This window comes from Oryctolagus cuniculus, chromosome 15, assembly GCF_051225735.1.
Source record: "Oryctolagus cuniculus isolate XC-2025 breed Fujian yellow rabbit chromosome 15, ASM5122573v1, whole genome shotgun sequence".
Classification (NCBI taxonomy): domain Eukaryota; kingdom Metazoa; phylum Chordata; class Mammalia; order Lagomorpha; family Leporidae; genus Oryctolagus; species Oryctolagus cuniculus.
In genome coordinates this window covers 85,306,710-85,326,301 of record NC_142881.1, presented here as the reverse complement: position 1 = coordinate 85,326,301, position 19,592 = coordinate 85,306,710, and the positions used below count along the sequence as shown (strand labels likewise).

The following is a 19,592-nucleotide window of genomic DNA, read 5'->3' as shown; positions in this document are numbered from 1 at the left end:
ATGTTGACCACCTGTGCCTCTGCGCTTCTGTCTGGAGGACAGAGGTGAGAAGCAGAATTGCCGGGTCACAGAATATAGATCTTTAATGCTAATGAATACAGCCCAATTGCCCCCATGCAGTGACGTGCAGATTACTCCTAACCTCCCCAGCGTGTTGTCACCAAGCCTGTACTACTGCCCCTTGCTGCAGCACTCACAGGAGCTGCAGTCTGCGTTTCCCCGTCACTCCTAAGGCTCACACCCTTACACACCTCTCTTGGGCACTCAGCCTTCCTCTTCTGCGCCCGCCTTGTCTCCTCCTTTCTTTCTTCTACGCTGGCGGGCGACAGAGCCCCCACTGCCTTGGTAGGACAGGGCAGGAGACTGTACCTGAGCTGCTGGCCCTGCCCCTGGTGTTGCCATAGCAATGCCCTGGCCGCCCAGCCCTTGTGCCCTCCTCTCCTAATGGACCCACCCCTGGTACTTGAATTCCATTTGCCTACACCCCAGGTTTTGACCCCTTGAGTTTGAGTGACGTGTGGTCTCATCCGGCGCAGTCCTTGGCCGAGGGGACACAGCCGTCCTGTCCCTGTTGCGACTCTTAAGACCTTGCCTTTCAGACTCCCTTTTCCCCCTCTTTTCCTCGGATCTGGAGCACGCAGGGGCTGCTCTGGCTCCGTCCTACTTGGGAAGAATCGCAGCATCCCTGGAGACCAGGCCCCAGCTTGGACTCCCGGCTCAGCCACAGCAGAACAGCGTTGTCAGCCATTCCTCTCCTCTGAGTCCCAGAGCAGACCTCTGAGCAATCAGTGACCCTGGAATGAGTGAAATGACTCACGTCAGCCACCACCCGCCCCAGCCCTGTCCATTCATTCCAGGCCCAGGGAGGAAACCCTACTCGCTCTGTCCAGCTTTTCCAGGAAGGCCAGGCCAGAGCTACTGCAGTGAGAGCTGACCTGCTAACAGCCCGTGACTGGGAAAGCTCACGGCCCGTGCCCTTGCTGATCAGCACATTCTGAGCCGGGTGCAGCTCCAGGCGGCCGCAATATAGAGGGGCTGGGGAGTGGGTGTGGAGGGCTGCCGTCAGCTCTAGCGCAGACAGCGCCGTGGAACATGGGGGGCTTGCCCAGGTGGGCCCTCCCATCCATCTCGCTGCTGCGGGACCCCTGCCCCCACCTGTGCATGTCTCCCAGCCTCCTGCCATGGCCCACGATGGCATCTTGCTGTCCCGGGCTGCTCCCTCCGTCTGACTCCAGGCTGCATGTCCTGGTGTCTCCTGGGAAGCTCCCTCCCTGACTTGTCTTCATAAAATGGCTCTTGCAGTGCCATAGCCTTCACTCCATCCCTTCCTCTGGCATGCAGTATCCCCTGTTGATGGCCCTCTTGGGGTCTTCTATGGTGGTCTCACCCTGGCGGTCCTCCCCAGCCTCTGGCTGCTCCTCTTCCAAGCTGCTCATCCTATCCTCTGTGCCAAGTGCTTCAGGGTTCTCCTCCCAGTCCCCCTCTTTGCAGGCCTCCTGGGAGGTCTCCTGGGTGCCTGTGGTAGTTCCATAAGGAAGCTAAGTGTACAAGCCCTGAAGTCAGCTAAACTCAACCCCACACACAAGTAGTGCCCCCTGCCAGCGGCCTGGCCTTGAGAACTGTCCCCAGCTCTGCAAATCTCAGCTTGCACGTCTGTAAAATGGAAGTAGTACCACTTGTCAGGAGCAGGTGAAATCATTCCCATAGAGCACTTGGGCCCGTGCACCGAGTGTGTGTCTGAGCACTCAGGGATAGCAACTGTTGTCACCATGGTAATTATCATTCAGCACACGTTAGCTGAGTGCCTCCTGCCTTTACACCCTGGCCTGCAGCTGCCCCTCTTGAGCCCCACTCCCTGGCACACTCAAGGTCACCTCTGACTTCCTACTGGACACATCTTGGAAAATGAATGCCTAATTGTTCCAGTGGAAGTCATTACTGCCCTGCCCTCTACCTTCTCTGTCCCAGCCCCTCATCCTGTGCATACCACGGTCACCAGCCCCTCCACAGGTGTCAGGGCTGTCACCTGGGGGTTCCCTCCTTGGGAACTGACCACCTGGATGGAGACCCCAGACATCCAACCAGGTGCACACACACGCACATACATACTCATATATCCATGCATGCACACACATTCACCCAAGGCATGCGTGAACATGCATGGTTACATTGCCTGGTGCTGTGCTAGCAAAGGGTGCTGCCAGCCTGGAGGTGGGGTTTGCTGCGAGCATAGGAAATACTATTTTCACCTTTCAGAAAATGGGCAAGATGCTTAAACCTGTTTTTGGAAACCAAGGCAATTTCATAAAGAGGTTAAATGAGCAGGCTCTGAAAGTTAGGCAGACTCGGGTTCCAAAAACAGGTGGTGCCACCTGCTACATGGTATGGTCTCAGGCAACTGTGTCAACCTCCAAAAGCCTCCACTTGCACATCTGGAAGGCAGAGGTAACAGCACCTGTTGTCCTGATAGACAAGGGTCTCACATAGAGCCCTTCCTTGGCAGGTGCACTGGCAGGTGCATATGTGCTTTGGAGACTCCTGTGGAGGGCATGAGGAGGTAGACCAACAAGGGACGGTTGTGTTTGCACTGACACAGTAAGAGGAGTGGAAACAGAGGAGAGAGCAGAGAAGGTGACTTCTGACTTGGAGACAGATTGACAGCAGGGCTGGAAGGGAGGGGTTTGCTGTCAGGGCTGGTTGGTGGTGGGGCCCTGGATAAGAAGGGGAGGAGGAGCAGGTCTGGGAGAGACAGGCACCTGTTGAGTTAGCATGCGGTCCCTGCAGAGCCTCCCACACGTGGTGAGTCTGAGGTTCCCACGTGAGCTCCCAGGGATGCATGATGGAACAGTGGGCAGCTGGGACAGCTCTGGGCATGGGTGGGACTTTCAGGGAGAACCAAGGTGCATGCAGTCGGGGACTTGGGCATAGATGTGTGTGGTTAGGACCTGCAGGACTGGAGGAAGGAAGAGCTTCCTGCTTCCAGCAGCATCTGAGCCATGAAGGGGTCTGGAGTCTGTGGACAGGAACAGGCTGTTGGATTTGACCTGAGCAGTGCCAGAGAGAGCCCAGTCTCCAGATGCAAGGGGATGGTAGGAGAGACGCAGGTGTGGGCCGCCTCCCACAGCATGCCTGTCGGAGAGAGGAGGGAAGGACAGCCTCCAGCCACTCGCGGGGGTGAGGCACAGGGGTAGGTAGTGCCACATTAGTGCTCAGCCCCACCTCTCCCGAGGTCAGCCCACATCCGGTCCTCCTCCACTGCCCAGCCAGGTGCTCCCACCTCCTGGGGCTCTGCAGGGCTCTGGGTTTGGAAAGTCCACAGCTTCGTCTCAGCAGCTGCTGCCTTTGCCATCCCACAGGTACCCTGTGACTCTCATCCCCGGGGTGGTGCTGTTTGCCACAGACTTGGCATGAATGAATGAATGAATGAGTGAGCGAATGACCATGCTTGTGAGCCGAAGAGATCCAGTGTTGAGGAGGGCAAAGGTCACCCTCCTGCCCTCCAGGTCACAGCCCACCTGGGGCCTTTGAATGTCCACGATGTTCAACTTGAAATCTGGCTCAAGTATTTACAGAACCAAATCAGTGGATTCAAAGAAGTGCTGGAGACAGGAACAGTGGTGATGAATAAATCATAATCCTTGTTTTCCTTTGCAGAAGCTCAATCAGCCTTATCAGTAATAACGGCGTTGAGGGATCAGCTGGGCGGGTTTGGCAGCTTAGGATGCATCTGCAGGAAGTGGCTCCCTGATGAACCTGGGACTTGGCCAGCCTTTCCAGCAGACCTGGGGACAGCGGGGGCGGGGCGGACAGGGCATAGAGCAGGTGCAGCCCTCAGCATCTGCAGAAATGGAGACAAGGAGGCCAGCTCCAGCCTCCTGCCTGCAGGCGCGTGGGCCCCCTTGCCCAGGTGACTGCAGCTCCCTGTGCCTGTTCTCTCTGTCTACCTAAGTCCTCAGGAGAGCAGGTGCCCAGGGCATGGGGTTCGTGGCACAGACCACTCCCCCTCTTTCTGTATCTTGTCATATTGCAGAAACCGTGGGCCAGCCCTGGGGTCAGCCACACAGTCAGGTTTTGCACAACTTGCTAGACTCTTGATCCACAGTGCCCAGAAAGCTCAGCCCTGGATCGAGGACGCCCCCCTCAGACACTGCTCACTCAGCCTTGGGCAGAGGCTCAGCACAGCTCCAGGGAGTGGAGCGCTACTGTCACCAAGATTATTGAGCTCCTGCTACGTGCTGGCCCTGCACAAGGTGCCGCGGGGATGTGGAAGGAAGGGCAGGTGCACTCAGGGTTGTAACAGCGTGTGGTCTCGTGGCACAAGCCCTGTTGTAATAGAAGATGAGATACAGAACCAGGGAGGAGGCCCTAAAATATTCTGAGGATTTCAATCTCCATTGAAGACCCCGGAGAAACCTGGAGGCGGACGGAGGGCACCAAGTGGCCCTGCAGGCTCCCCCAAGAAGGGGAAAAGGAGAAAGGGAGAGCAGAGCGCTGCACCTACCTTTCGGCTCCAGAAAATCCACACCCAGAGGCAGCACGGTCTGCCAGGTGTCCAGTTAGAAATCCCTGGCCATTAAAAGACAAAAGGCCGGGTGCTGGCAACTTGATCTCCCCAGTGATTCTTGACCTATTGGAGGAACTTGAGACCCAGAGAAGAAAACTCGTAACCAGAGGCGCACACCTGTCCATGCTCCCTCTGTGGTCCGCTGTGAGACCCGCCGAGACACTGGGGCCGTGGTAACACTTGCCCCGCACATGCATCCTCTACACATGCCCCTGGTCTTGGAGAAGGATCTGCAAGTGTCTGCCAAATCCCGCCTGCTCCAGCCCCTTGCAGCCTTGTGATGGGAGGAGGCACAGAGAGGCAGGTGAGGTGCAGCCTGGGAAGCAGGAAGGCCCCACAGCTGCCAGCTGCCTGTCCGTGGCTCAGCCCAGCCTCACAGGCCAGGGCGTTTCCTCTGAGTCTGGCTGCTCCACGGCCTGGCTGCTGGGCTTGCAGAGCCGCCGGGGCTGTGCATTGCACACACTGGGCTGGGCAAAGTGTTGTGGATGCCTAGAAGCAGAAGTCCAGCCTTCCCAGGGCTGCTGAAGACTTGTGGGCGAGGGCGGAGGCTCATGCGGCGAGCAGCAGAGGGCCCAGTGAGTGTGGACCTTGGGGAGCCCAGCAGCTCCTCCTCCGGGGGCCACTGGCTAAGTGGGCAAAGGGGTGGGCACAGGTTTCTTGTGGTGAGTAGCGGGCTGCGCCAAGGGGTCTCACTTGACAATTCAAACAGAGTGGGCCGGGACAATAGCCATGTGTCATCTGATACCTGCTAAGTTATACAGAGCAGAACTCCTTTTTTTTTTAAGATTCATTTATTTATTTGAAAGCCTGAGTTACAGAGAGAGGGATAGAGAGAGGTCTTCCACCTACTGCTTTGCTTCCCAGATGACCACAACGGCCAGGGCTGACCCAGTCTGAAGCCAGGAGCCAGGAGCTTCTTCCAGGTCTCCCATGTGGGTGCAGGGGCCCAAGCACTTGGGCCATCTTCCACTGCTTTTCCAGGCCATAGCAGAGAGCTGGATCAGAAGTGGGGCAGCCGGGACTCAAACCAGCACTCATGGGATGCGGGTGTTGCAGGTGGTGGCTTTGCCCGCTCTGTCCCTGGAGCAGAACTCTTTAAATTAGGCTTACTCTGGGTGGTTATGGAGAAAGTGCTCCACTGTCTATCTGTGTGGTGCATTATAAAGTCTTCCAAAAGTTCACAGAAAATGCGTGGTATCAAAAAGCTGTGCATGGGCCGGCGCCGCGGCTCACTAGGCTAATCCTCCGCCTAGCGGCGCCGGCACACCGGGTTCTAGTCCCGGTTGGGGCACCGGATTCTGTCCCGGTTGCCCCTCTTCCAGGCCAGCTCTCTGCTGTGGCCAGGGAGTGCAGTGGAGGATGGCCCAGGTGCTTGGGCCCTGCACCCCATGGGAGACCAGGAAAAGCACCTGGCTCCTGGCTCCTGCCATCGGATCAGCGCGGTGCGCCGGCCGCAGCGCGCCGGCCGCGGCGGCCATTGGAGGGTGAACCAACGGCAAAGGAAGACCTTTCTCTCTGTCTCTCTCTCTCACTGTCCACTCTGCCTGTCAAAAAAAAAAAAAAAAAAGCTGTGCATAGACCTCAAAAATTTTTGTACCAAAATAAACTTATCTTTTAATTCCACTGTTCCATAAACTCATTGACGTTCCCTCATATATCCACACACCATTTTTAGAAGGCAGTGGGTCACAGCACCTAAACAGCCAGAAGCCAGGGGCTGGCGCTGTGGTGCAAAAGGTTAACTCACCACTTATGACGCCAGCATCCCATATTTGAGTCATGGCTGCCCTGCTTCTGATCCAAGCCCCTGCTGATGCTCCTGGGAAGGCAGTGGAAGATAACCCAAGTGCTTCGATCCCTGCCTCCCTTTTGGGAGACCTGCATGGAGCTCCTGGCTCCTGGCTTCAGCCTGGCCCAGCCCTAGCTGTTGCAGGCATCTGGGGACTAAACCAACAGATCGAAGATCTCCTTCTCTGTCTCTCTCTGCCTCTGTCTCTCTGTGTCTGTCACCCTGCTTTTCAAATAAATAAATCTTGTCTTTAAAAAAGATCCACAATCTTCTGCTCAGGAGCCCACTGCTATAAGCCCAGCTTCAGGAAAGCCAGTTCTGCATGAATCCATCCACTGCACCGTTTCCATCATCATCATTGTTGCCATGGTAACCAGTTACTGGGCCCTTTACTCTCGCCAGGTGTGGCTCTCTCTCCCCTCCTCCAACTCCAACCCTGGCCATCCCACCATGGGCCCAGTTTGCCGATCAGCAGACAGAGGCACAGAGAGCTCACAGAACCGACCTCTGTCCAGAGCCTGTGTTTCTTCTGCTGAGCCTCACTGTCTCCTTAATTAAGAAACCAGTTTTGGAGAGAATGCCAGCGCTGGGCGACGTGGGAATCCATAGGTAACATATGATGGTACAGCTGTGCCCGTGCATGGACAGGACACAGCTGCCAGAACTGAAGGGGGCACCACACGCGAGTTCACCATCTGCCAGGCCAGCAGAGAGCTGGAGCCCCGGTGCACATCCCATCACTCCAAATGCACACAGCGAAGCTCAACCACAGGTGCAGGGTGCCGCCTGGCTTGAGAGCTGGGGGCTGTTTCCCCAGGAGGAGCTGGGCCAAGCAGTCCACCCTTGAGCCCCCTGCTTTCTCTTCCCTGTCATCTCTGGACAAAACCCACCGCCCGCCAGAAGTCACCCATCCCCTCCAGCGTGGAAACAGCTCCCTTTTCTCGGGGGGCTAAAACGCGGCCAGAGCAATGCTGGCACATTCAACAGCACCCTCAGCAACAGCCGAGCGATGGCAGTGGGGAGTCCTGGCGGGGTGGGCCAGGGCCTGAACGGCCCGCCCTGCAGATCTGTGCGGCTCAGAGCTGAGTTGCTCCTGCTGCGCTCAGTGAGCCGGCCCCGCGGGGAGCAGGTGCCCACTGTGCTTTGCTTATATTCAAGTAGTAGATTCAGGATTCTCTGTGTGACTCAGGACAAGGCTGGGACCACCAGGCTACATGTTGTCTCCAGACACCAGCTCTCACGTTGCGTTGACTGGTTTCTTTAAAATGCAGACCTAGCAATAGGAAACTCTAAGTGTCCTGAGATGTTTGACCACCGTGACTCGCGTCCAGGCCCTGCCCTGCACAATGATGGGGGCCACAGGTGCAGAACTGGGGAAGGCTTCAGGGCGTCCCCTCCACCACCCAGTCTAGAGGGGCAGAAAGGCAACTACACGCGTGATTACCAGCCACGGAGCGCGTGCCCCGGCCGGGGAGACAAGGACTGTCTGGAGGAGATTCGGAAGGAAGATTCCTTGGAGGAGGAATCGCCTGAACGGATCTTGAAGAATGAGAAAGAACGGTCAGCTTAGGGAATCGCAGTCACTCATGTGGCAGAAGGAGCTTAGATGTGTGCTCACACACACACACACACACACACACACACACACACGGAGGTACAGTGCGAGAACAGGGAGCCACAGGGGTTGTGTGTTGGTGCAGTCAGTGGTGAGGATCCCTGGGCTCACACTCGCAAGTGCAATTACACGCAGACTCGGAATTGTGCCTCCGAAGTCCAGGACAGCTCCTGCACTGACCACTGCAGCAGTATCCCCGATCCTGGCCACAGAGAGGAGCTTCCCCTGCAGACAGAGGCAAGAGCAGGAGCGAGAGCTGACAGGGTAGGGATGGAGGGGATGAGAACTCAGTCAGCACTGTGAAGGGGGCACTGACCCTGGCAGAGCACTGGCCACTGATGTCACCTGCAGGGCTCCGGGCATGCAGAAGCCCCTGAGTTAGGCATGATGGTCCCTTTGTCCAGCTGGGAGGCCCCCAGTGAGTCACACAAACAGCTAAAGCAAGGGACCTCACCATGCAGGCCCACCCGGCAGGATTACCAGCCATGGACCCACCCGGGAAGCAGCAGGGTCGCTGTGGGAGGTTCTGGGTGGTGGGGCTCAGGCATGACTCTCCCAGAGGCAGGCAGGCAGGCAGCCAGGCAGAAAGCAGAGGCAGGTGCAAGTGGGGCCAGATCGCTCCAGGCCTCGGTAACAAGAGCCCGACTAAAATGTGAGCTGCTTTATCACCAGTAATTGCAACAGTTCCTGGCACATAGTAGGCATTCAATAAATAGTGGCTGGATGCATATGTGAACGCATTGTTGGATGAATTGGTGGGAGATTGAGTACATGGATGGATGGATGGATGGATGGTGTGTGGATAGATGGGTGGGTGAAGGAATGCAAGTAGGATGGATGCATGCATGCATGGATGGATGGATGCGTAGATGGGTGGATGCGTGGATGGACGGACAGATGCATGAATGGATGGATGCGTGGGTGGACGGACAGATGCATGAATGGGTGGATGCGTGGGTGGACGGACAGATGCATGGATGGATGGATGCGTGGATGGATGGATGAGCAAACCTGGAGAAATGGAGAAGCTAGGAACCCAGTGGGGAAGAGAAACTGATTAGGCAGGCTGACTACACCTGCCACAGGGGAGAACCTTGGGCAGCTGCTGCTGAGTTGCTCCAGCACATGTGCTACGGAACCCAATGGGAAGTAGGGCCCAGCAAGCTCAGCCCTGCTGGCCTTGGCTCCCATGCCAGGGGACAGGGCAGCTGGGGTGCTGGGGTAGGGCAGGGACTGACCTTAGGTGTGCCAGTCCTCATGCTCCCTGTGTGTGTTCTCGGCTTGCAGCCCGCTCCAAAAGCCTGGTGATGGGGGAGCAGAGCCGGAGCCCCGGGCGCCCGCCGTGCCCCCACAAGTCGGGCCCTGTGCTGAAGGCGGGCTGGCTGAAGAAGCAGAGGAGCATCATGAAGAACTGGCAGCAGCGCTGGTTTGTGCTGCGCGGGGACCAGCTTTTCTACTACAAGGACAAAGATGAGACCAAGCCCCAGGTGAGAAGCACGTGTCCCGTGTCCTGGGGCTGTCATGGCACGGTGAACTGCACCCAGGAGGGGGAGGCTCAGAGACCCTCCCTCCGGACCACTGCCCACCAGCACTGAGCCGCTCATGGTGATGTCTGGCCCCACCCCTGTTCCTGGCCTCATAGCCTGCTTTGCACACCCCCAGCTTCTGTAACAAAAACGATTCCTTCAGGTGCTGGTGGAGAGCCCACCTTAGTCGCTTAGATGCAACTAACCTCAGATGCAATTTATTCTTAAAAAAAAAAAAAAAAAAAAAAAGAAGAAGAAGAGCATCAATATTGAACAAACACTTTTTTCTTTGTAAACCACTGCTTAGTCCCTAAACGGATGCAGCGTAACAACTATTTGCCTGATGCCTACACTGCATCAGATGGTATAAGTTGTCTAGCGATGGTTTAAATCATACTGGGGGATGTGCACGGGTTATATGCCAGCGCTACGCTGTTCCGCTGTTCCGTGAAGGGATTTGCTCGGCCGTGGTTTCTGCTCTCTGTGGGACTCCTAGAACTAAATCTAGGACGCTGGGGGAGGACAGGGTCTCCTTGGGGAAACCGTGGATGGGATCTGGGAAGGTTTGTCCCAAAGGATGCTCCTCGTTGGGAGCCACAGAGCCTCAGCATGGGGGGGGGGGTCTGCAGCCCCCGTGATGTGGGGGCAGAGAGGGGGCCTCCGTGGCAGGAAGACGTGGGGAGGCGCCTGTTCTGCCTCCCTCAGGCCCTCTAAGTAGGTCGAGGTGCAGTATCGGGGCAGCGTGCGTCTGGGCTGAGCGCTTCTCCCCCACTTGCTTTCCTCCCTCTGTGGGGATGGGGGAGGGGTGGAGAGGGGTGGACAGCCGACTGCCTCGCCAGCTGCTGCTCCCACAGGAGCTGGCTGCCAGTGTTGTGTTTATCCTAAAGGTCACCTCTGTTTACACAAAGTACGTCTGTTCCGTTCCTGACGGTGACGTCAAGCTCGCCTTTACAGGATGGATCCAGGAGGCCGACGCTTGGCCTAGCAGTTAAGACTCCAGTTCAGACAAACGTCCCGTATCAGAAAGCTGGAGTTCCAGTCCTGGCTGGCTCCTGACTCCAGCTCCCGACCAGTGCAGACCCCGGGAGGCAGTGGTCATAGCTCAAGGGTATGCGGGTCCCTGCCACCCACAGGAGAGACCTAGATTGAGCGCCCAGCTCTTGGCTTCAGACCAGCCCAGCCCCAGCCATTGCAGGCATTTGGGGAATGAACCAGCAGATGGGGACCTCTCTCTCTCTCTCTCTCTGCTTCTCAAATACAATTTTTAAATAATAATAAAATAAGCCGGCGCTGCGGCTCACTAGGCTAATCCTCCACCTTGCGGTGCTGGCACACCAGGTTCTAGTCCCAATTGGGGCGCCGGATTCTGTCCCGGTTGCCCCTCTTCCAGGCCAGCTCTCTGCTGTGGCCAGGGAGTGCAGTGGAGGATGGCCCAAGTCCTTGGGCCCTGCACCCCATGGGAGACCAGGAGAAGCACCTGGCTCCTGGCTTCGGATCAGTGCGGTGCGCCGGCCGCAGCGCGCCGGCCGCGGCGGCCATTGGAGGGTGAACCAACGGCAAAGGAAGACCTTTCTCTCTGTGTCTCTCTCTCTCACTGTCCACTCTGCCTGTCAAAAATAATAATAATAATAATAATAATAATAATAAAATAAGACATATCCAAGTGAAAACCAAAAAGCGCTTCACAGCAATGGGAGCTAACTGAACTTAAATCTGCCGAAAACTGGTGAAAATGGTGAACTCTATGCTCCGTAGAATTTGCCACAATAAAAAATAAACAGAGAAGCGAGAAGGGAAAGTGCTGCAGGGAAACCTTCGCAAGCGAAGGCGGGCAGGGCAGACACCGTGAGGGCGGCCCTGATCTGAGATCCAGAGCCAGGGAGGGCGGATCCGTAGCACGGGGCCCTGAGGAAAGAAAGGGCACCCAGAGCAGCTCCGAGAGCAGAGCAGACAGGGACTTGGGGGTCAGCCACGGCCGCCTTCGCACCCGCACGCAGCGGCCTGAGTCCCTGCACCCACTGAACCGCTTTTCACTTCAGATTTTGTCATTCGTAAGATGAAACAGAATCGGTCTTGGAAAATACGCATGACCTTTCACCCCAGTTTCGACGAACTTCTTTTATTTTATTTTATTTTTTTGACAGGCAGAGTTAAGAGAGAAAGGTCTGCCTTCCATTGGTTCACCCCACAAATGGCCGCTACGGCCGCTGCGCTGCACTGATCCAAAGCCAGGAGCCAGGTGTTTCCTCCTGGTCTCCCATGCAGGTGCAGGGCCCAAGCACTTGGGCCATCCTCCACTGCACTCCCGGGCCACAGCAGAGAGCTGGACTGGAAGAGGAGCAACCGGGACAGAAGCCGGTGCCCCGACCGGGACTAGAACCCGGGGTACCAGTGCCACAGGCGGAGGATTAGCCTAGTGAGCCGCAGCGCCAGCTTCGACAAGCTTCTTAAAAGTCCCCCTTTCTGACCACTCCTTACAGGGGTGCACCAGGGACTGAACCGGGTATCGTTTGCGTAACTGAGGGCAAATCCTAGCACCTGGGCACTTAGATCTGAGCCCGTGTGTTCCCCCCAGCCCTGCCCCTCCCTTTGATGCCTCTCCCCTCAGCCCTACCTCTGAGCCCAGCTCCCCAGGCCACCACCAATTTCCTTCCAGCCTCTGTGTGCTGTGTTAAAGACCAGCCTCGACCCCTCCATGGTGTGTTGGCTTTCCTGGCTGACCAGCTGGTGGCCAGTCACTCTGATGACTGTGACCAAAGGTGCCAGGGAGCCCTGCTGTAGTCCCCGCTCCTGGCCCAGCCCACAGCATCATCACGCTGTGTGAGACCAGGAGCTAATGACCCTGAGGGCATGCAGGCTGCATCCCCATCAGCTGGCGCCAGAAGGATCTTCCGTCCCCTGAATTCCTGACCTGGACACTTGTCTCCCTCCCTTGTCGCTTTTCCTAGACCTCAACAGCTTCTTCTGGAAGCAGCCAATAGAGTAGAGGCATTGGCACTCACCAGAACATTCCCCACGATGGGCACATTGGATCTGTGCAAGAAGCCAGCTGACGCCAGCTTCTGCCCAGGGCTCCTGTGCTGGCTGGCACTCCCAAAGCCTCAGGGGATGTTACTACTGTCCCCATTCCCCTCCCCAACAAAGCCTGCCTCCTGAATGCAGCCCCACTGCACGGGTGCCTGTGGATCCAGTGACTCAGTTGGCCCATGCTGTGCAGTAGCAAAGGGGCTCCATGCGCTTGTGTTTAATTGCATGAACTGCGGGTAATGGGCTAATTCTCAGGATCTGGTTCCTGGAAAAGCACGCCCTGCTCGCTGTCTGCCGTGATGGGCGCCCTTCCCGTCAGTGATGTAACCGTCAGGAAGAGGGCTGTCCGCCGTCCCCGGACTGCCCAGAGCTCACAACGCAGGCCAAGCCTCGCCCTGGGTCACCTCCTTGTGCCCTCACCTCTTCCCTGCTCCCCTCCCCACAGGCAGGAGGGTTGCGAGCAGAGAGAACATGGTGCTGAGGAGGGCTCAAGTTGGAGAGGGAGGGAGTGGCTTGCAGCTGCTCAGCTGGAAAGACAGGGCACAGGCAGTTGGTGCCGGGACCTGAGAGTGCGCCCAAGCTTCCCCTTAGTGTTTCTTGAGCTATGGGAACTCTGCCAGGTGCTTTGCTGACCAGCCTGCCCATCTCCGCAGTCTGAGGACTCACAGAGGTCTGGTTTTCCTCCATCCCTTACCTGTGAGTTTCTCAGCTTTGAGTGCAAGTGGAATGGGATGGAAATGCAAAGAATAATTTCCAAAATGCCACGGCCACGTAAGAAAATGTAACAGATTAAATGTGACCAATCAACAAACGGGGAGAAGATGAGGGTAAAAGAACAGAAGGAGGTGGCTCACCATGGCTCACTAGGCTAATCCTCCACCTACGGCACCGGTACCCCGGGTTCTAGTCCCAGTCGGGGTGCCAGGTTCTAGTCCCGGTTGCCCCTCTTCCAGTCCAGCTCTCTGCTGTGGCCAGGGAGTGCAGTGGAGGATGGCCCAAGTGCTTGGGCCCTGCACCCCATGGGAGACCAGGAGAAGCACCTGGCTCCTGCCATCGGATCAGCGCGGTGCACCAGCCACAGCGGCCATTGGAGGGTGAACCAACGGCAAAGGAAGCCCTTTCTCTCTGTCTTTCTCACTGTCCACTCTGCCTGTCAAAAAAAAAAAAAAAAAAAGCAGGTGGACGAGAGGCAGCTGATTCGTGGAGCCGACCCACGGGCTAACCTCTGGACCAGCGTGAAGGAGGCCACAGAATCTGTCCCCTTTGCAAGGCAGAACTTCCCGAAGGCTCTGGGGCTGGGAGGCCCGGACGTCTCTGGAAATGAGGGCAAAAGAAGAGCCCAAAGTAGAAGCACTGATTGCAGAGGGGTGGAGAGTTGACGCTGTGGTGTATGGGCTAAGCCTCCACCTGTGGCGCCGGCATCCCACACTGAGCACCAGTCCACTGTGGGGGCCATCTGGGGAGTGAACCAGCAGGTGGATCTCTGTCTCCCTCTCTCTGTCTGTAACTCTGCCTCTCAAATCAATCAATAAGTAAAATCTCTTAAAAAAAAAAAAGCATTTGGAGGGCAGACATTTGGCCTGATGGTTAAGACGCTGGTTAAGGCCTGGCATTGTGGCACAGAGCTTAAGCCCCTACTTGCGATGCCAGCATCCCGCTATTGGAGCACCCGGTCCAGTCCCAGCTGCTCTGCTTCCCCCAATGCACTGAGAAAGCAGCAGAAGGTGGCCCAGTACTTGGGCCCCTGCACCCACGTGGGAGACCAGGATGGAGTCCTGGGCCTGGCCCAGCCCCTGTTGCAGCCATTGGGAATGTAAGCCAGTGGCTCGCTCTCTCTCTCTCTCTCTCTCTCTCTGTCTCTCTCTCTCTCTCTGTGTGTGTGTGTGTGTCCACACCTCTGTCTGTCTCTCTCTCTCTTTTACCCACATACATAAGTCTTCAGAAGGATGCTGGTTAAGATGCTCATATCTGTCTCCGAGTGCCTGTTTCTGATGCCTGAGCGGCTCCTGACTACAGCTTCCTACTAATGCAGACCCCTGGGCGGTGCCGATGATGGTTCAAGTAGCTGGGTTCCTGCCTTCCATGGGAGAGACCAGGATTGAGTTCCTGCCTCCCCAGCCAGTGCAGACAACTGGGGAGTTAGTCAGAGGTTGGGAACACTTCTCTCTCTCTCTCTCTCTCCCTTTCCCTTTTCACATATATAAACAGTTCCTTTTTTAACAAAAGATTTATCTATTTATGTATTTATTTACTTGAGAGGCAGTTATAGAGAGAGAGAAAGAGAAAGAGAGAGGTCTTTCATCCTCTGGTGCACTCCCCAAATGGCTGCAATGACCAGAGCTGGGACAATCTGAAACCAGGAGCCAGGAGCTTCTTCCAGATCTCCCATGTGGGTGCAGGGGCCCAAGCACTTGGGCCATCCTCTGTTGCACATCAGCAGAGAGCTGGATCAGAAGAGGAGCAGCCAAGACATGCACTGGTGCCCATATAGGATGCCGGCACCACAGGTGGAGGCTTAGCCTACTATGCCACAGCACCAGCCCCCTAAATAGTTATTTCTCTAAAGGCAGTTAGATCTCAGATCTCCTGAGCAGCCCACGCCGACAGGCAACTGCCGTCCCTGCTCAGACGTGAACAGTGGAGTCTTGTGCTCTAGGAAGGAGCACAGAGAGGCGTTTCACACCAGGGAGCCTGGCCCGGGTCTTGGTGGGAGACCCCCACTGCAAACAGGAAGGTGAGGTCTAAGTTGGTGTGTGGACCATTTACGTAGCCTGCTCGGTCTGTGTCCACGTTTGCTCCCTGGCCTAGCAGTCCAGCGTAGACTCTGGGAGGCGTGGGGAGGCACTCAATGTATACCTCGAAAGAAGACGGACAAGCTGATACTTCCGGGAGGAGAAAAACGGTGCAGAGTGAAACAACCCAGTGTCTGAATAGCAGGAGTTCTAGAAAGAGGAAACAGAGAAATGAAGGGGAAGGGGTCCTTAGAGAAATCCTCCAACTGCGTTTCCCAGATTGGGTACTGACTGATATAACCACAGTTACCAGGGAGGTTCAGGAAGGCGTCTGTATTCATTTAAAACCATATTTCAGATTAGTTTTGAAGTTTCAACAGCAAAGGAAAAGCTAAAATCAAAAACAGAATATGACCGAGCCACACCATAAAGCCTTCTTCCAAGAACCAGAAAAGGGATGGAATGGACTCTAATGAAAGCTCCCTCTTCTGAGCAGGGCTGCTGGGCCTCTGCAGGGCAGACCTTGGCATGGTGGGCGTGCTTAGGAAATGGGTTTGAGAGGAACCCAGGGACGTCCATAGACAGTGTCCGGCAGCCGACAAGGAGGAGCCCGTGTCTCTGAAGTATAGGGCGAGGCTCATCCGTAGGTAGTAGTGGACCTGGAGGATCTTGGGTCCTTATTCAAATGGCAGTGTTGGGGCAGTGGGGCGTCTGTGAAGGTTGGGGTGCTGAAGACTTGGCCATCAGAGCTCTGAGAGGGAAGTCACTGCAATAGCACAGGCGGGAGTGGGAGACAGAAAGAGTGTTTGGATGGGCTCTTGTCCTACATCAGATGAGGCCAAGAGAATGCCCACCGAGCTGGGGCAAGGGGGTGGAGACCTTGGAGAGCGCCTGGGGGGTGGAGTCTTGCGATCGGACTCCCTGCCCCGCTGGCTGGTGCAGCCGCAGGTGATAGCAGAGGGCATTGGAACATCACGTTGAGAGCAGGCTGGGCTTCTGTTGTTTATCATTTTTGCCTCCCGAGATAATGAGTGATGGGAAGCCCGGCTCTGAGAAGCAATGGGGAATTGATTTAAAGTTTGATTTAATTTAGAGTAAAAGCTTGGGACTGGGAGCGGGGGGATGAGATGGATGGGAAAGCAGATGCACTTCTGGGAGGGAACACGAATGCTGGGCAACCAGAAATCAGAGATCTTGAAAAAGAGCTCAGCCCAGGGAGAGAAGGGAGGCCGTTTGACCCCACAGCGTGAAGTTCCCAGAGAATGTTCCAGATCAACCAATTCTGTTTTCCTGGGCCTGGTGTTCATCAGACCAGCATGCCCACAAAGGCCCTGTGGTGCTATCCCTTGGGTCCTTGCTATGGTGGAGACGCCTGGATTGTCCCCAGTTTTTGGATGAGGGAACTAGGTAAGGGGCTACCTGCTGTCAGGCCGCAGCTAATGGGTTCCCTCCAATAGCACCAGAACACAGATGCTGAGTCCAGCGGGCCTGCCAGGAAGCAGCTGTGTGCCGGGACGCGGCCTGTCCTGGCGTTCGCCGTGCTGGGCTCTATCTCCCATGGCCCTCGCTGCGCTCGCTAGCGTGCAGTTCTGACACTGTCATCCCGGGCTCACAGCTCCCATTCAGGCTCACAGCTTCATTCAGGCGGGGCTGCTGTCTATCTCCTCACTGCTCTTCTCCCTTCTCCCTTCTGCCCGACACAGGCAGATGCCCAGTGGTGTCTGATGCTTACATGAATAATCGAATGAGTGAAGAAGTCATTGAACAGGATGAATGAGTGGGTGCCCTGAGCCAGCCTTGTGCTGGATCCTTGGGAGAAAAGCATTTGACTGTGTGTGTTAGGTGCCTGAGGGCTCCTTCCCCTATCACAGTGTAAGCGCATCAAGGTCAGGATTCTGTCTGTCTGGTTTATCGCTGTGTCTCGGTGTCCGGGACAGCGCCTGACTTGTCACAGATGCTCAACAAACACTTGTTGAATGAACATGTGCGATCACCTTTGAGCCTCATAGCTCCCCCACAAAGGCAGGTGCAATGAATTCCCATTGTACAGGTGGGGAAAATGAGGCCCAGAAAGGTGTACAGACAGACTGCAGGCTGCCGTGGGGAGAATCGGAGCGCCTGGGCTGAGTCCTGTCTGTCCCCGTTTGGATCTACAGGCTGTAGACGCGGGCAGTGAGCTCTGTGATGCTCTGGGGCTCCAGCCACGCTAAGCATCAGACTCATGGGAGTTGCTGTGGTCGGTGGTGTTGTCAGCGCCACCTAAGCACTCAGAGACAAGATTCCTGCGACCCTGAGGACAGGCTTTGAAATGAAGACCTCCAAGAAGCAAGAGAAAGCTTCTGCCACGAAACCTGCGAAGCCCTGAGGCCAGCCCCACAGAGCGTCCCCATTGCTTTTTCTCATTAGAACCCCAGACCTAGGCCGGTGCCGCAGCTCAATAGGCTAATCCTCCACCTGCGGTGCTGGCACACCGGGTTCTAGTCCCGGTCGGGGCGCCGGATTCTGTCCTGGTTGCTCCTCTTCCTGTCCAGCTCTCTGCTGTGGCCAGGGAGTGCAGTGGAGGATGGCCCAAGTGCTTGGGCCCTGCACCCCATGGGAGACCAGGAGAAGCACCTGCCTCCTGGCTTCAGATCAGCGCGGTGCGCCAGCCGCAGTGCGCCGGCCACGGCGGCCATTGGAGGGTGAACCAACGGTAAAGGAAGACCTTTCCCTCTGTCTCTGTCTCTCTCACTGTCTACTCTGCCTGTCAAAAAAAAAAAAAAAAAAAAGACCTAATCAAATCCGGGGGGCTAGCCTGGTGCCTGAACCTCCACAAGACGTTTTGCAGAGTCCTGCATGATGGGAAAAACCTGGCAGATTTCTGGACTCTGGCCTCTTCCTGATTGCTAGCTAACCGTCAGAGAAGGTGTTTCACGCTCTGAGCCACATTCCCTTCTTGCAAGATGAGAACAACCGTGCCTGAGTGGAACTGCGCCCAGTGAATAATGAGCAAGTGCATCTGAGAAGTGCAGGCAGCGTGACTCTGACCTTGCCTTCATGGGTTTGATTGACAGCTTGAATAAACTTGAAAGTTACCCACTGTGCGTTAGCAGGCAGGCTCTGTTCTAAGTGCTTTGCACGCATTAATTTGTTTTCATTCTCGCAGCAGTACGTGGTAGATGGTCTCCAAAGAGGAGAGCCACCCAGTCCTCCCTCTCGGCGCACGCAGTCCTTCTCCCGACAAGTGGAGTCTGTTTTCCCTCCTCTTGAGTCTGAGCCGCGCTTCTGAGTGCTAGAATGAGACAGCAGTTGTACAAGTTCCATCAGCTCCTGAGACATGGAGCAGCAGCTCTGGACAGCTACTGCTGGGCTACCAGGATGCTTGCACGAGCCACAGAGTGATAAGGAAGCATGCAAAGGTGGGGGTAGGGAAGCAGAGAGACCACGTGTCCCAGACACACGACTTAGGCCTTCTTGGACCTCCCAGCCCAGCCCAGCCCAGCCCAGCCCAGCCGCCGACTGAATGCAGCTGTGTGAGTGACAGCTGTGTGGAGCGGACCTGCCCGCTGAGCCCTGCTGCAGAATCCCTGAGAGCTAACAGCTCACTGCTTTGCAAGCGCTGAGTCCTGGGCCTCGTCATGCAGCGGTGGCTGACAGAGACAGTTCAGCAGTACGTGTGATCACCACCTTCCAGTTAGGAGACCGAGGCACAGAGAGGGCAAGTGACTTGCCTGAGATCACCAGGAGCTGATAAGTGTGAGGGCCAGAATCCAAAAAGGCAGAGTGACAGAGCGGGAGCAAGAGAGAGAGATTCCACCCGTGGTTCACTCCCCAAATGGCTGCATCAGCCAGAGCTGGGCCAGGCCAAGGCCAGGAGCCACGAACTCCATCCTTGGTCTCCCACGTAGGTGGCAGGGGCCAAGCATGTTGAGCCATCCTCCACTGCTTTCCCAGGTGCATTAGCAGGGGGCTGGATCGGAAGTGGAACAGCCAGGATTTGATCCGGGGCTCAGATACCAGATGCCTGCGTTGCAGATGTTGGCTTTAACCTGCAGCACCACAATGCTGTCCCCGCCGCCTGAATTCTCTTGCACTCACCCGGAGCGCACTGCCACCAAGTAGTTCACGGCTACCTTCTAAAAACGACTTCTGAGCTTCCTGCATTGTCTCCGGTTGTTTGTGCGAATGTCATGAGCTTCTCTCTGGGTCTGCTCATTTAAGTCAGATCTGATATTAGCTTACAGGACTTAAGTGCCTCCCACTTACTATCAATCAACCCTGCAGCTTTCAGTCAAGCCCAGTTAATATTCAGTGCTAGCTGGTGGACTGACTGGTAAATTACGAGTTTTGTCTATTACTA

General features: G+C 56.1%; 1 protein-coding gene across 9 annotated transcripts in view; it reads left to right on the top strand.

Moving 5' to 3' along the window:
• The window catches only part of ARHGAP22 (Rho GTPase activating protein 22), a 189,838-nt gene that overhangs the window by 66,087 nt on the left and 104,159 nt on the right, over positions 1–19,592 (top strand). For all 9 annotated transcript variants that reach the window (XR_007916083.3, XM_051837514.3, XM_089314152.1 and 6 more), the window contains one exon: positions 9,256–9,455. Coding sequence is in view for 8 of the 9 variants with exons in the window: in XM_051837514.3 (XP_051693474.1) it covers positions 9,256–9,455 (200 nt within the window). In the remaining variant the exon portion in view is untranslated. The remainder of the gene's footprint in view (positions 1–9,255; positions 9,456–19,592) is intronic.